The sequence below is a fragment of the Salvelinus fontinalis genome, chromosome 10 (assembly GCF_029448725.1).
Source record: "Salvelinus fontinalis isolate EN_2023a chromosome 10, ASM2944872v1, whole genome shotgun sequence".
In the NCBI taxonomy this organism is placed as follows: domain Eukaryota; kingdom Metazoa; phylum Chordata; class Actinopteri; order Salmoniformes; family Salmonidae; genus Salvelinus; species Salvelinus fontinalis.
In genome coordinates this window covers 26,762,652-26,776,062 of record NC_074674.1, presented here as the reverse complement: position 1 = coordinate 26,776,062, position 13,411 = coordinate 26,762,652, and the positions used below count along the sequence as shown (strand labels likewise).

Genomic DNA, 13,411 nt, shown 5'->3' with positions numbered 1-13,411 from the left:
ACCGGAAGTACGTTTATGTTTTCTATTTATGCTTTTTGGTGCTGCATTCATTCAAAGCCTACGTTTGCGGATTGTCTGAAAACGATGTCTGCAATGGAGGTCCCAGGACCAGAAAGCGATTGGAGAAGCCCTGCATTCCGACAGAAAGTTGTTGCACAAATGTGAGACAATTTAGTTTTATTAAAACTTTGTAAACGTTGCTCACGTTGTGATATTGTATTTACTCCGCTATTATCACGACAGTGGCTAGCACACCACAGTTAGCCATATATGTTAGCTTCGCTACTGAACATGTTTGATATGAGGCCGTAAGCAATGCATCGTCTGGGTTGATGCAGTTAGCTGCATGTGTTATAATTTGACCATAAAAAATGCCTGAAGTTTTAAGACTAACTAATTGGGCGTTCAGCTAAAGGTTAGCCAAACTAGCAGGTAACTAGCCTTTGTTATTGCTACTTCACTTCCTAAGTAACTAGCTAGCTAGCTAGATGCGAGGTATAGTCATCACAGACCCGGTGACATTTCTGCTTGGCCACATTTAGAGTAAGTTGCAGTTAATCTTCCATGAATATAATATCGCTGGAATGTGTGTTAGCAAAATACAGCAGGCAAAATATATAATCTTCCAACATTCGTTTGATCTGAATCTCTTTTTCAGTGAAGAGGCGATGAGAAAGGCTGGGACTGCACACACGAAGTCCAGCAATGATATGGAGAATCATGTTTATGTCAAAGCCAAATCTAGAGTGAGTGAACGTTTTTAATTTACACACACCTAGTAACCTCATCATGGGTCATCAGACAACACTCAGTAACATGCTATATAATTAACTGGAAATATTAGTGAAGAATGACCATCTCATCTACACTGAACGAAAATGTAAACGTAACATGCAACAATTTCAAAGATTTTACTAAGTTACAGTTCATATAAGGAAATCAGTCAATTGAAAGGAATCCATTAGGCCCTAATCTATGGATCTCACATGACTGATATGCATCTGTTATTCACAGAAAAAGTAGGGGCGTGGATCAGAAAACCAGTCAGTATCTGGTGTGACAACCATTTGCCTCATGTAGCGTGACACATCTCCTTTGCATAGAATTGATCAAGCTGTTGATTGTGGCCTGTGGAATGTTGTCCCACTCCTCTTCAATGGCTGTGCGAGGTTGCTTGATATTGGAGGGAACTGGAACACACCGTTGTACATGTCGATCCAGAGCACCAGCATGTCTGGTGAGTATGCAAGCCATGAAGATCTGGGACATTTTCAGCATCCAGGAATTGTGTGGAGATCCTTGCGAAATGTGGCCGTGCATTATCATTCTTTAACATGAGGTGATGGCGGCGGATGAATGGCACGATCCTGTTACGGTATCTCTGTGCATTCAAATTGCCATTGATAAAATGCAATTCTGTTCGTTGTCCTTCGTTCATGCTTGCCCATACCATAACCTCACCTCCACCATATGGCACTCTGTTTACAACGTTGACATCAGCAAACCGCTCGCCCACACGACGCCATACACACTAAACTGTCTGCCATCTGCCCGGTACAGTTGAAGAGCACACTTCTCCAGTGTGCCAGTGAGCATTGGCCCACTGAAGTCGGTTATGATGCCGAACTGCAGTCGGTTCAAGACCCTGGTGAGGATGACAAGCACGCAGATGAGCTTCCCTGAGGACGTTTCTGACTTCCCTGAGGACGTTTCTGACAGTTTGGGCAGAAATTCTTCGGTTGTGCAAGCCCACTGTTTCATCGGCTTTCCGGGTTGCAAGTCTCAGACGATCCCGCAGGAAAATAAGCTGGATGTTGAGGTCCTGGGCTGGTGTGGTCTGCGGTTGTAAGGTCGGTTGGATGTATAGCCAAATTCTCTAAAACAGTGTTGGAGGCGGCTTATGGTAGAGAAATTAACATTACATTCACTGGCAACAGCTCTAGTGGACATCCCTGCAGTCAGCATGCTAATTACATGCTCCCTCAAAACTTGAGACATCTCTGGCATTGTGTTGTTGAAAAAAACTGCACATTTTAGTACTCTTTTATTGGCACCAGCACAAGGTGCACCTGTGTAATGATCATGCTTTTTTTAATCAGCTTTGTGATATGCCATACCTGTCAGGTGGGTGGATTATCTTGGCAAAGGAGAAATGCTCACTAACAGGGATGTAAACAAATGTGTGCACAAATGGAACATTTCTGTGATCTTTTACTTGAATCATGGAACCAACTCTTTACATGGTGCATTCATATTTTTGTTCAGTATAATAATGGTGTTATTTTTACTTCTGAACAGGAAGAATACTTGTCCCTGGTAGCAAGGTTGATCATTCACTTCAGAGACATTCGTAAGTACCGCACATACTTTTCCTATCTGCAATGTAGGTCTAACTCTTGTTCATATTTTGAGACAACTATTCTGTAAAGTTGAGTTACGTAATGGTATATTTTTTGTTTTGCAGATAAAAAGGCACAAGGAGGAGGTCTGGGTGAGTTGTTGTGATTTTGCTAAATATGTTTTCCCTTACTGAAAGACATTCAGAAGAATATCTATGTAGCTACTCATGCCGCTACCCATGTGTAAAATGTATATACTGTCTCCCCTCTTCCAGATCCCATGAATGCCCTTACAAATCTCACAGGGGTTCCAGGGGTTCCAGGGGGCATCGCCATGGGGCCTAGGCCACCTGGTGCACCCATGGGTGGTATGGGGACCATGGGGCAGATGCAAATGGGTCAGCATGCAATGGCAGGTGTGGCTGGAAATCCTCAAGCGAGTGAGTGTATTTCTGAAGCTATTTCACTTTCTCACGTTATTCATGTTTATTTGAATGCTGCTGTCTGTTAGCCCACAGAAACAATTGGATCAGTAGCCTACTGGTCATGACATTTTGATTTTCGATCAGGGACCTCCAAACTCATATTCCTGTGTCCTCCATGAGGCTCAGAGCATGTGAGCAGAGATGAGTGGGAGCAGAGCGAGGAGCGGAGTGGGCACAATTTGACTGCAGCTGGGGAAATGGACGTGGAGCGCTCTGTGTGCAATAAGCTGGATTTCCGACCGCTCAACTCGGCTCACAGGCACTGCTCTACACTCATATTCCTGTTTCCTTAGTAACGCTCAGGTGTAGTGCTTTTCCTCCAGGGCTTTCCCCAAGTTCTCAGCTGGAGGATGTGTGTCTGTTTTGTCCACATCCTCCCTGTAGTAGGAGGTCCAGGGCAGATGCAGATGCAGCAGATTGCCCAGCAGCAGCAGTCCATTCAGTTCCAGCAGTTTCAGGCACAGCAGCAACAGACGGCCATGCAACAACAGCAACAGACGGCCATGCAGCAGCAGCAGACAGCTATGCAACAACAGACAGCCATACAGCAGCAGCAGTTTCAGGTCCAGCAGCAGCTGAAGCTGCAACAGTTACAGCAGCAACACCATCAGAACCAACAGCTCCAACAGCAGCACCAAAACCAGCAGCAGCAGCAGGCCCAAAACCAGCAACAACAGAACCAGGTATAACAGGGATGCAAACTTGTCCATTTTTGACGATGTTCGCTGTTTGGATCTCAAAATAGGTCTTCCACGTGAGTTGTGTAGAGCTGTAAAAAACTGACAAAAAGTGTGCAGGCGTAGAGTGTATCACGCATAGTTCTATACAAAAGAGCCTCGAACAGATCTTCTCCCTGTGATCACTACCTTCTCTCCAAATGAATGACTGAGCACAGAATGCATCCCTACACTGCCTACAAATAGAATATCAGAGTTCAGAGCGTGATGTCAGATTTGTCGTGTCAGAATGAGTGCTTCATCCAATATCACGTGACAGCTGTGAGCAGCCAGCCACATCCCCTAACCAGCCATTAGCCTACTCAGCTGCTTCTCTGTCCATTCTTTCTGTGCATCTCCATCAGTTTTTAAATGTTATTTTGTCGTGATGGCGAGCTGGGGTGTGCAGACATTATTGGAGCGGCTCGCTGCGCAAGCGATGTGGATACGCCTCTTAATTTCGCCTGTAAGAACAAGAAGGGCAGTCGGCTTCACGCAGCCTCTTAAGTGCCATAGAGGAAAAACGGAGCACATTGACAGTCAGGCTTGCCATAAGTTTCTAGCCCAAACCACTCCTTACCGGAGCTACCTTCTCCCCCTTTCTACCTCGAATTGGCACACAGTTTATATAATTTTATAAACCATGTCGCTGGCAATTTTAAATTACTCGCGTGCCACATGTTTTTGGATGGATAAAAAGTGATCGGGGGGCAAACCCTGTGGTATCCTGATACCTGGCCTGGTATCACATCGTTAGTAAAATGTTGGTATTGTGACAATTATTTTCACTTTTGGCCCCTCACCAGTTTGTGTCCCTGTATAAGTTACAATCTCCACCATGATGGCATGCCTAGATGTACATCCAAAGTTAAGAGACATACAGAAGGCAGTTCAATTGGTTGATCTTTTGGTAAATAAATATAAGGATAAAATGAGCATATTTATGGGCTTCAAATAATCTATCTTAAGGTATTTAAATGCCCTCCCCATCTCTCTTCAGATGCACCCATCAAGGCTCCAGCAACAACAGCAGATAGTTCAGTTACAACTCCAACAGCAGCATGCACAGGCCCAAGCACAAGCCCAGGCCCAAGCACAAGCCCAGGCCCAAGCACAAGCCCAGGCGCAGTCCATTCAGCACATGGTTCAGCAGCAGCAGGTTCAGGCCCAGTCTCAGCCCCAGGCGGCCCAGCTACCTCCCCACTCTCAGCAGCAGCAGGGCATGGTGCCCCAGTCTCTCGCTGGACAGATGACCTCCACACAGCACGTGCCCATCAGCTCGCTCAGTCAGCAGCAGCAACAGCTCAAGATCCAAGCATTGCAGGTAAAGCAGAGGTGGTGTTATGGAAAAGGATGAACTTTAAATTTAGTTCACCCTCTGTAGAATAGTGGTGTCCTTTTTGTTGTCCACTCTAAATTTGTAATCTATAGTCTCTGGGATAACACACCTATTCCAGTATATTTTTTTACACACTCCTCTGCTTGCTTGCTTCCCTATGCGTGTGTGTATGTGCTGTGTTCTGTTTGTGTGTGGCCAGGCTAGAGCGATGCAGCAGCAGCAGCAGCAGCAAGTCCAGCAGGCCCAGCAGGCAGCGCAGCAAGCCCAACAGGCGGCAGCTCAGGCCCAGCTAGCTGCAGCAGTACCTGGACAGGTAAGAGCACAGCACTGCAAGCTGGTGTGTAGTGGGACTGATTGACTGACTGGGGACTGACACTTGTCACTGAGCTTGGCCTGGAGTGAGTGCATGCTTTCAGATTCACCCCTTTGAAATTTCAGCAGTTGATTTAATTTTGGGTCGCAAGCTCTTCTGTTGGTGTTAAATGACTTGAGGAAGACAAATTATATTTTTCTGTGTTGCCTGTTGCCATACTTAAGCTACTGCCATAGCCAGGAGGTAGTAATGCTTGTTTTATAGCTAAACGTTACCTACAGAGACTTAAGTTAGCATCTATTCTAATAATTGCACCATTGCTGCTTGATGGCTCAGGCTCAGGGGTTCTTTGGTTTGAACTGAATAATGAGTCTCCTACATAACCCAGGAAATCAATTTAGTTTGTTGTCATTTCAATATGATGCTTTCTGAGAATTCCTTGATAAGCTTGGTACTCCTGTCTCTATCTATTCCAAGCAAAATAGGGATGGAGCTAGGATTCACTTCCACAAGCCACTTACCCCATCCCTTCTCTACCAAACTAGAACTCACCTAGACCTCTTCTCCCCACCGCTACTTCTCCCTATTGAAAATCCCTGGAAGTGTGCTACTGCATTTCTCAGAATGAAACCCTCGGGTGGGCTGCTGAGAGAAAATAAAGTTGATGTCTCTTTATTGTACCTCTCAGCAACGTTAGAATGTCTTGTTCCCCCTTCATGCATGTGTGTTGTTCATGCAGTGAATGCTGCAACTGCATGCTTACTCTGCCCTGCAAACCAACAATATTCTTTAACTCGGCTGCTGCATCTACCAGCGCTACTGTTACTGTAGATGCAAATACATGGCATCATCAATCATTGAAGGGCCCCCATTCTCTCATCCAATTGACCAATAGATACTGTTTGGGAAATCCCTGCCAAGCCTCCTACTGGGGGTACCAGTGAGGTTCCACCATTCAAAATGCAATGCCTATCTAAACAACCGTTGTTTGATAAAACCATTGAAATATTTTCCAGACTAGAATGTTTAATAAATTAATGTTGAATAATTTAGTAACCAAAAATGGAGATCTATGTTATTTCTAGTCAGTTGGCAATGTTGACCTACTGTACTTAGCTAAGCCATTTAAATAACTGTCATACGGGCGGCAGCGTAGCCTAGTGGTTAGAGCGTTGGACTAGTAACCGGAAGGTTGCAAGTTCAAATCCCCGAGCTGACAAGGTACAAATCTGTCGTTCTGCCCCTGAACAGGCAGTTAACCCACTGTTCCTAGGCCGTCATTGAAAATAAGAATTTGTTCTTAACTGACTTGCCTAGTTAAATAAAGGTAAAAAAAAAAATAAAAAAAAATACACACTGCATGGTTTGGCCTAAAGAAGAGAGGGAGCATGTTCCCACTGGCCACGGCAGGCCTCATCACTGTTGTCATGGCAACTGTTTGTTCCGACTCCGGAGACAGGGTCACATGCTTGGCAATGCTGTCTCTCTCTCACCAGGGTTTAAAATATGACTGTTACTGTGGCTCTGTCTGTGTGTCAATGAGTGTGCGTCCATGTGTTTGTGCATGTCTGCTTGTGCAATGTATTTGACAGGTTTTGCTCCTGGGAGCGTGCATGCATGTGTCCGAATGTTTTTATTTTTTTGTGCATGCATGTGCATCATCTCCGCTGATGCATTGCATTTCTTGTTTTGCTTGTGACATGTATGTTGTCCCCTCTGTCCTCCAAGATGATGATGCCCCGCCTTGGGATACAAATTCCACCCCGGTTGCCCCGTGCTGCCCCGAACCCTGCCATACCTCCAAACTCTGCTGCCATGGGAGGACAGCAAATGCCACAGGTATTTACGCCAGGGTAGAGTGACCAGGCAGTCTTCCTACTCTGACCCTGACCTGACCCTCATGGTGACCACCACCTCTCCTAAAACCGTGTCCCTCTGGTGTGCTTCCTTATGCCAACCCTCATCCCTCAGTGCAGCCCTCAAATTTCATCCCCACTCTACCCAAACCTCCACTCCTGCTTCTTATACAGACCAGTGGAATTAGATCTGATAGTAAACATCTGTTCTCATGCTCAGTATAGATATGCATGTGGATTCATGGAAAGAGAGCTGTGCCTTCTACAAGCAGGTTCCCATTTGGAATCCATTAAGGGTAGGCCTATAGATGTGATTGGAAATGCTGTTGTTTATTTTGCTCAGTGTAAGGGTGTCTGGCCAGTATTCATCGTGTATGGTAAGTGCCAGTAAGACAAGTATTTTCTTCCTATCTTCCTCAGTAGGCACTCAGGCCCTGGTCGGTGTAATGTCTGAAGGATCTTTTCCCCCTGCTATCTAGGATGGATGGTAACGTCATGCAGCATCCAACCAGCTAAAGATGTGCTGGGGTCTCCAGTGATTGGCTTGTCTGGTGTGAGCCCCCCATTTTTCTTTTCACACCCTCCATAGGTTCAGCAGCACCAGATGATGTCATCGCCCTCGCCGGTACAGGTACAGACCCCCCAGTCCATGCCACCCCCTCCCCAGCCACAGCCATCCCCACAGCCCCCGTCCTCCCAGCCCAACTCAGTCAGGTGAGCAAAGATGACAAGCCCACTCTCTCACTTTATGTAGCGCTTTTATTGACTTGAATATGGCATTCTAAAGTTTTATTTCAGGTCTAGTCTTGAAATAGAATAACTTTCTCTGGTGTCAACTGTGTTGCGTTTCTTCACAGCAGTTCTGGTCCCACACCGTCGCCAGGTGGCTTCCAGCCTAGTCCATCCCCCCAGCCCTCGCATAGCCCAGCCACCGCACGCACCCCCCAGAACTATAGCGTCCCCTCCCCAGGACCCCTCAACACCCCAGGTACTGTCCCAGCTCCTCGCTGGAGCAGAGGTGGGGGCCTAAGCCCCTAAATATCATACCTCACATCTGATTGTTTTCCTTACTATAGTTTACATTCTTAAATCGGCTCTATGTAGGATTTTGATTTGTCTGGAACCACATAATTTTCTATTTGCATTCTATGCCAAATATTGGAAGACCAATCAAGCCTTTTCCCGGTGTCCCCAAGACTATGTAAACACGTTCAATGTACCTGAGGATTCTAATTGTTGTACCACGTGGTTGTCTGGTGACGTGAAGGGAACCCCAGTTCAGTGATGAGTCCATCCGGGGCCAATCAGCAGGAGGACCAGCAGTACATGGAGAAACTCAAACAGCTTTCCAAATACATTGAGCCGCTGCGCAGGATGATCAACAAGATAGACAAAAATGAAGGTATGCACTCACGCCATGCTCTTTCTTACTTTTCTTGCCAGTCTTGGTTGTTCCCACTCACTAAAGGGAGTTTGCGTTCCCAACAGATAGGAAAAAGGACCTGAGTAAGATGAAGAGCCTGCTGAACATTCTCACTGACCCCAACACAAGGTAAAATAATACAAGTGTGTTGCTTATGTGTGTCAGTGTCCATCCAAGTTTGTCTCAGCAATGGTTATTGAATGATATCTAATCTACCGGACTTGCAGGTGTCCTCTCAGAACCTTACAGAAGTGTGAGATAGCACTGGAGAAACTGAAGAATGATATGGCTGTGGTAAGCATGAGACTGTGTTGATAATCTTTGTGCTGTTATATTGCTCTTTGGTTTTCAAAATGTCTTTCTGTTGTGAATTCCTAAAGGTTACCCATTGAATGTGAATCGGCAACAATTCAACAAAACGTTTGTTTATTTAGCTCCTTAACAACTGACTTTTTCCTAAACCTGTTATAGCCGACGCCACCCCCTCCACCTGTGCCCTGCACCAAGCAGCAGTACCTGTGCCAGCCCCTCTTGGATGCCGTCATGGCAAACATCCGCTCGCCTGTCTTCAACCATTCCCTGTACCGTACCTTCGCCCCAGCCATGACAGCCATCCACGGGCCGCCCATCATGTGAGTTTACCCTAACCACTCCTTCATGTCCAGAAACACTACACTTTAGGTCAGGGCATTGTGGAGCATCCCTGCTTTAGATCTGTCCACCACTCTGTCATTGATACAAGACCATCCTCATTTCCCACAGTGCATAGAGAAAGTGTATTAAAGAGTACAGTAGCTTTGGGATCAGGCCGTCATCTGACACCCATGTCTATTCTCTCCCACTCCACAGGGGCCCCATCATCGCGGCCCGGAAGAGGAAACACGAGGAGGATGACCGTCAGACCATCCCCAACATCCTGCAGGGGGAGGTGGCCCGTCTTAATGCCAAGTTCCTGGTCAACCTGGACCCCTCGTTCTGCAGTAACAACGGCACTGTGCACCTAATCTGTAAACTAGGTGAGTTAAGGGCTGAGGTAGGCAACTAGATTCAGTCGCGGGACGATTTTAGTTGGAGCGGATGTTCTGCAAATTGTTTATTTTATTTAACCTTTATTTAACTAGGCAAGTCAGTTAAGAACAAATTCTTATTTACAATGATGGCCTACCAAAAAGCAAAAGACCTCCTGTAGGGACGGGGGCTGCAATTAAAAATGTAAATATAGGACAAAACACACATGGCATGAGACAACACTACATAGAGACCTAAGACAACAGTACAGCATGGCAGCATGCTGCCAACATGATGACGACAATATGGTAGCAGCACAAAACATGGTACAAACATTATTGGAAACAGACAACAGCACAATGGGCAAGAAGGTAGAGACAACAATGCATTGCGTGAAGCAGCTACAAGTGTCAGAGTCCATGATTTTAGTCTTAGAATGAAGAGATTGAGAACTGTTCCAGTCGCTAGCTGCAGCGAACTGAAAAGAGGAGCGACCCAGGGATGTGTGTGCTTTGGGGACCTTTAACAGAATTTGACTGGCAGAACGGGTGTTTTATGTGGAGGATGAGGGCTGCAGTAGATATCTCAGATAGGGGGGAGAGAGGCCTAAGAGGGTTTTATAAATAAGCATCAACCAGTGGGTCTTGTGATGGGTATACAGAGATGACCAGTTTACAGAGGAGTATAGAGTGCAGTGATGTGTCCTATAAGGAGCATTGGGGGCAAATCTGATGGCCGAATGGTAAAGAACATCTAGCTGCTCGAGAGCACCCTTACTTGTCGATATATAAATTACGTCTCCGTAATCTAGCATGGGTAGGATGGTCATCTTTGAATCAGGGTTAGTTTGGCAGCTGAGGTAAAAGAGTGATTAAGATAGAGGAAATCAAGTCTAGATTTAACCTTCGCCTGCAGCTTTGATATGTGCTGAGAGAAGGACAGTGTACCATCTAGCAATACTCCCAAGTACTTGTATAAGGTGACTACCTCAAGCTCTAAACCCTCACGTAGTAATAACACCGGAGGGGGACATTATTCTTACCGAACTACATGATCTTTGTTTATGAGGTGTTCAGAACAAGGTTAAGGGCAGTGAAAGCTTGTTGGACACTAAGAAATCTTTGTTGTAGAGCGTTTAACACCAAATCCAGGGAGGGGCCAGCTGAGTAGAAGACTGTATCTGCATATAAATGAATGAGAGCACTTCCTACTGCCTGAGCTATGTTGTTGATGTAAATTGAGAAGAGCATAGGGTCTAGGATTGACCCTTGGGGTACTCCCTTGGTGACAGGCAGTGGCTGAGACTGTGGATGTTCTGACTTTATACACTGCACTCTTTGAGAGGTAGTTAGCAAACCAGGCAACGACCCCTCAGAGACACCAATACTTAGCCGGCCCACAAGAATGGAATGGTCTACTTTGTATAAAAATAGCAGCACAACATTGCTTAGAATCAAGGGCAATGGTGACATAATTTAGGAAATTTAAGGTTGCAGTGACACATCCATAACCTGAACGGAAACCAGATTGCATACCAGAGAGAATACTATAGACATCGAGAAAGCCAGTCAGTTGATTGACACATTTTTCCAACACTTTTGATCAACAGGGCAAAATAGAAATTGGCCTATAACAGGATCAGCTTGATCTCCCCCTTTTAAATAAAGGACGCACCATGGCTGCCTTCTAAGCAATGGGAACTTCCCCAGAGAGGAGAGACATGATAGGGGCTGGAACCTTAAAGAAGGATCTAAACCTGACCCAGATGGGTTTTTTGGGGTCAAGTTGAAGGATCTCCTTTAGCACCTCAGACTCAGTGACCGCCTGCAGGGAGAAACTTTGTAGCGGAGCAGGGGGAAAAGAGTGAGATGCATCGGGGATAGTCGCATTAGAAGGGCTGGGAGATGAGGAAATATTGGATGGGCAAGAAGGCATGGCTGAGTCAATCACTTATGGGCCAACCGCTAGTGTAGGGCATTGAGAGATGAAGACCGGGGGAAATCGCACTATTCTCTCAAATATAAAATAAATTGATGTCTGACGTTATTCCTTGCCTCTCTCTTCCAGATGATAAGAACCTGCCAAGCGTGCCTCCTCTCCAGCTCAGCATCCCAGCAGACTACCCAGACCAGAGCCCTCAGTGGGCAGACGACGGGCAAGTGTATGGTAAGACACACTGGCTTTCTCTGTACCCGTACATTGCATTCGGAAAGTATTCAGACCCCTTAACTTTTTCCACATTTTGTTATGTTACAGCCTTATTCTAAAATGGATAAAACCTTTTTCCCCCCTCATCAATCTACACACAAAGTGAAAACAGGTTTTTAGACATTTTTTAAATTTATTAAAAATAAAACACACATACCTTATTTACATAAGTATTCAGACCCTTTGCTATGAGGCTCGAAATTGAGCTCAGGTGCATCCTGTTTCCATTGATCATCCTTGAGATGTTTCTACAACTTGATTAGAGTCCACCTGTGGTAAATTCAATTGATTGGACATGATTTGGAAAGACACACACCTGTCTACATAAGGTCCCACAGTTGACAGTGCATGTCAGAGCAAAAACCAAGCCATGAGGTTGAAGGAATTGTCCGTAGAGCTCCTAGACAAGATTGTGTCAAGGCACATCTGGGGAAGGATACCAAACATTTCTGCAACATTGATGGTCCCCAAGAACACAGTGGCCTCCATCATTCTTAAATGGAAGAAGTTTGGAACCACCAAGACACTTCTCTAGAGCTGGCTCTCGGTTACCTCTTGGTCAGGGAGGTAACCAAGAACCCAGTGGTCACTCTGACAGAGCTCCAGAGTTCCTCTGTGGAGATGGGACAACCATCTTTGCAGCACTCCACCAATCAGGCTTTTATGGTTACTGGCTAGACGGAAGCCAGTCCTCAGTAAAAGGCACATGACAGCCCACTTTGAGTTTGCCTAAAGGCACCTAAAGGACTCTGGCCATAAGAAACAAGATTCTCTGGTCTGATGAAACCAAGATTGAACTCTTTGGCCTGAATGCTAGGCGTCACGTCTGGAGGAAACCTGGCAAAGGTGTTTCAAAAAACTACTGAGTAAAGGGTCTGAATACTTTTTTTGCTTTGTCATTATGGGGTATTGTGTATAGCTTGAGGGGGGGGAAACAATTTAATCCATTTTAGAAAAAGGCTGTAATGTAACTAAATGTGGAAAACGTTTAGGGGTCTGAATACTTTCCGAATGCACTGTATTAGTCAAATTTACTCTAATTTAACTTTGGCTGTAATGGAGAAAGTATCCCAACATTACCGTGACAGTTTAAAATGTTCCAAATATATCTATATATTTATTTTTAGCTTGTCTCAGGTTTCAATGCATTTTCGAGTTGATTTATGCTTTACTTTGTCTTCCTCTACTCTCCAGGTGCTAACCCCTTCCTACAAAACGTTCACAGAAACATGACCTCCAAGCTCCTACAGCTCCCAGACAAGCACTCAGTGACTGCACTGCTCAATACTTGGGCCCAGAGTGTCAGACAAGCCTGTCTTTCTGCAGCATAGACAAGAAGCTCACCTCACCTCACCTGTGCAGCAAACCATGCTGGGTACAACATAACTTATCACTAAGACAGTGCAAACTGTAAGGAGTGGGCTACCACATCTTGGAGCACCAGCTCTCCCCTATCACTAGGGTGTGCTGCTGAGGGTTCTATACAAACTGTATTATGAGAAGGTCCATTTGGGATGAGTTATGTAAAGAATTTTGAGTTGAGAAAATGTATAACCAATAACTGAACACGTTGCGGTGTAAAGCTTTGAAGTGTGTGTATATGTGTGTATATATATATACTCATAAGGGATTTGTTTTCTTTTATCATGAATAAAAACTTTTCTGTTCACCTGTGTTTTCATGAACCTAGATACAGGTAACTTCCAAAATAAAGGAAACACTTC

At 45.3% G+C, this 13,411-nt stretch overlaps 1 protein-coding gene across 5 annotated transcripts; it reads left to right on the top strand.

Moving 5' to 3' along the window:
- Window positions 1–13,356, top strand: LOC129863882 (mediator of RNA polymerase II transcription subunit 15-like). 5 transcript variants are annotated; one of them, XM_055936255.1, is made up of 18 exons: window positions 1–161; window positions 659–746; window positions 2,299–2,350; window positions 2,465–2,491; window positions 2,615–2,779; window positions 3,209–3,507; window positions 4,541–4,864; window positions 5,079–5,192; window positions 6,921–7,031; window positions 7,638–7,762; window positions 7,906–8,036; window positions 8,316–8,450; window positions 8,537–8,600; window positions 8,699–8,765; window positions 8,943–9,103; window positions 9,321–9,487; window positions 11,547–11,645; window positions 12,882–13,356. In XM_055936255.1, exons 1-18 carry the CDS (start codon window positions 16–18, stop codon window positions 13,016–13,018), a joined length of 2,412 nt encoding a protein of 803 aa, XP_055792230.1. In that variant the 5' UTR covers window positions 1–15; the 3' UTR covers window positions 13,019–13,356. The 5 variants fall into 5 exon arrangements, with proteins under 5 accessions (XP_055792230.1, XP_055792233.1, XP_055792231.1 ...); XM_055936258.1 differs by having other exon boundaries at window positions 11–161; window positions 3,212–3,507; XM_055936256.1 differs by having other exon boundaries at window positions 11–161; window positions 7,909–8,036.
- The last annotated feature ends 55 nt before the right edge of the window (window positions 13,357–13,411 follow it).

What these genes read in the sequence shown, in the direction of transcription:
- LOC129863882 (XM_055936255.1), top strand. Translation starts at nt 16, where the DNA reads ATGTTTTCTATTTATGCTTTTTGGTGCTGCATTCATTCAAAGCCTACG. An exon ending in CATTCACTTCAGAGACATTC is followed by an intron (nt 2,351 to 2,464) that starts GTAAGTACCGCA and finishes TTTGTTTTGCAG; the next exon opens with ATAAAAAGGCACAAGGAGGA. An exon ending in CTGCAGCAGTACCTGGACAG is followed by an intron (nt 5,193 to 6,920) that starts GTAAGAGCACAG and finishes CTGTCCTCCAAG; the next exon opens with ATGATGATGCCCCGCCTTGG.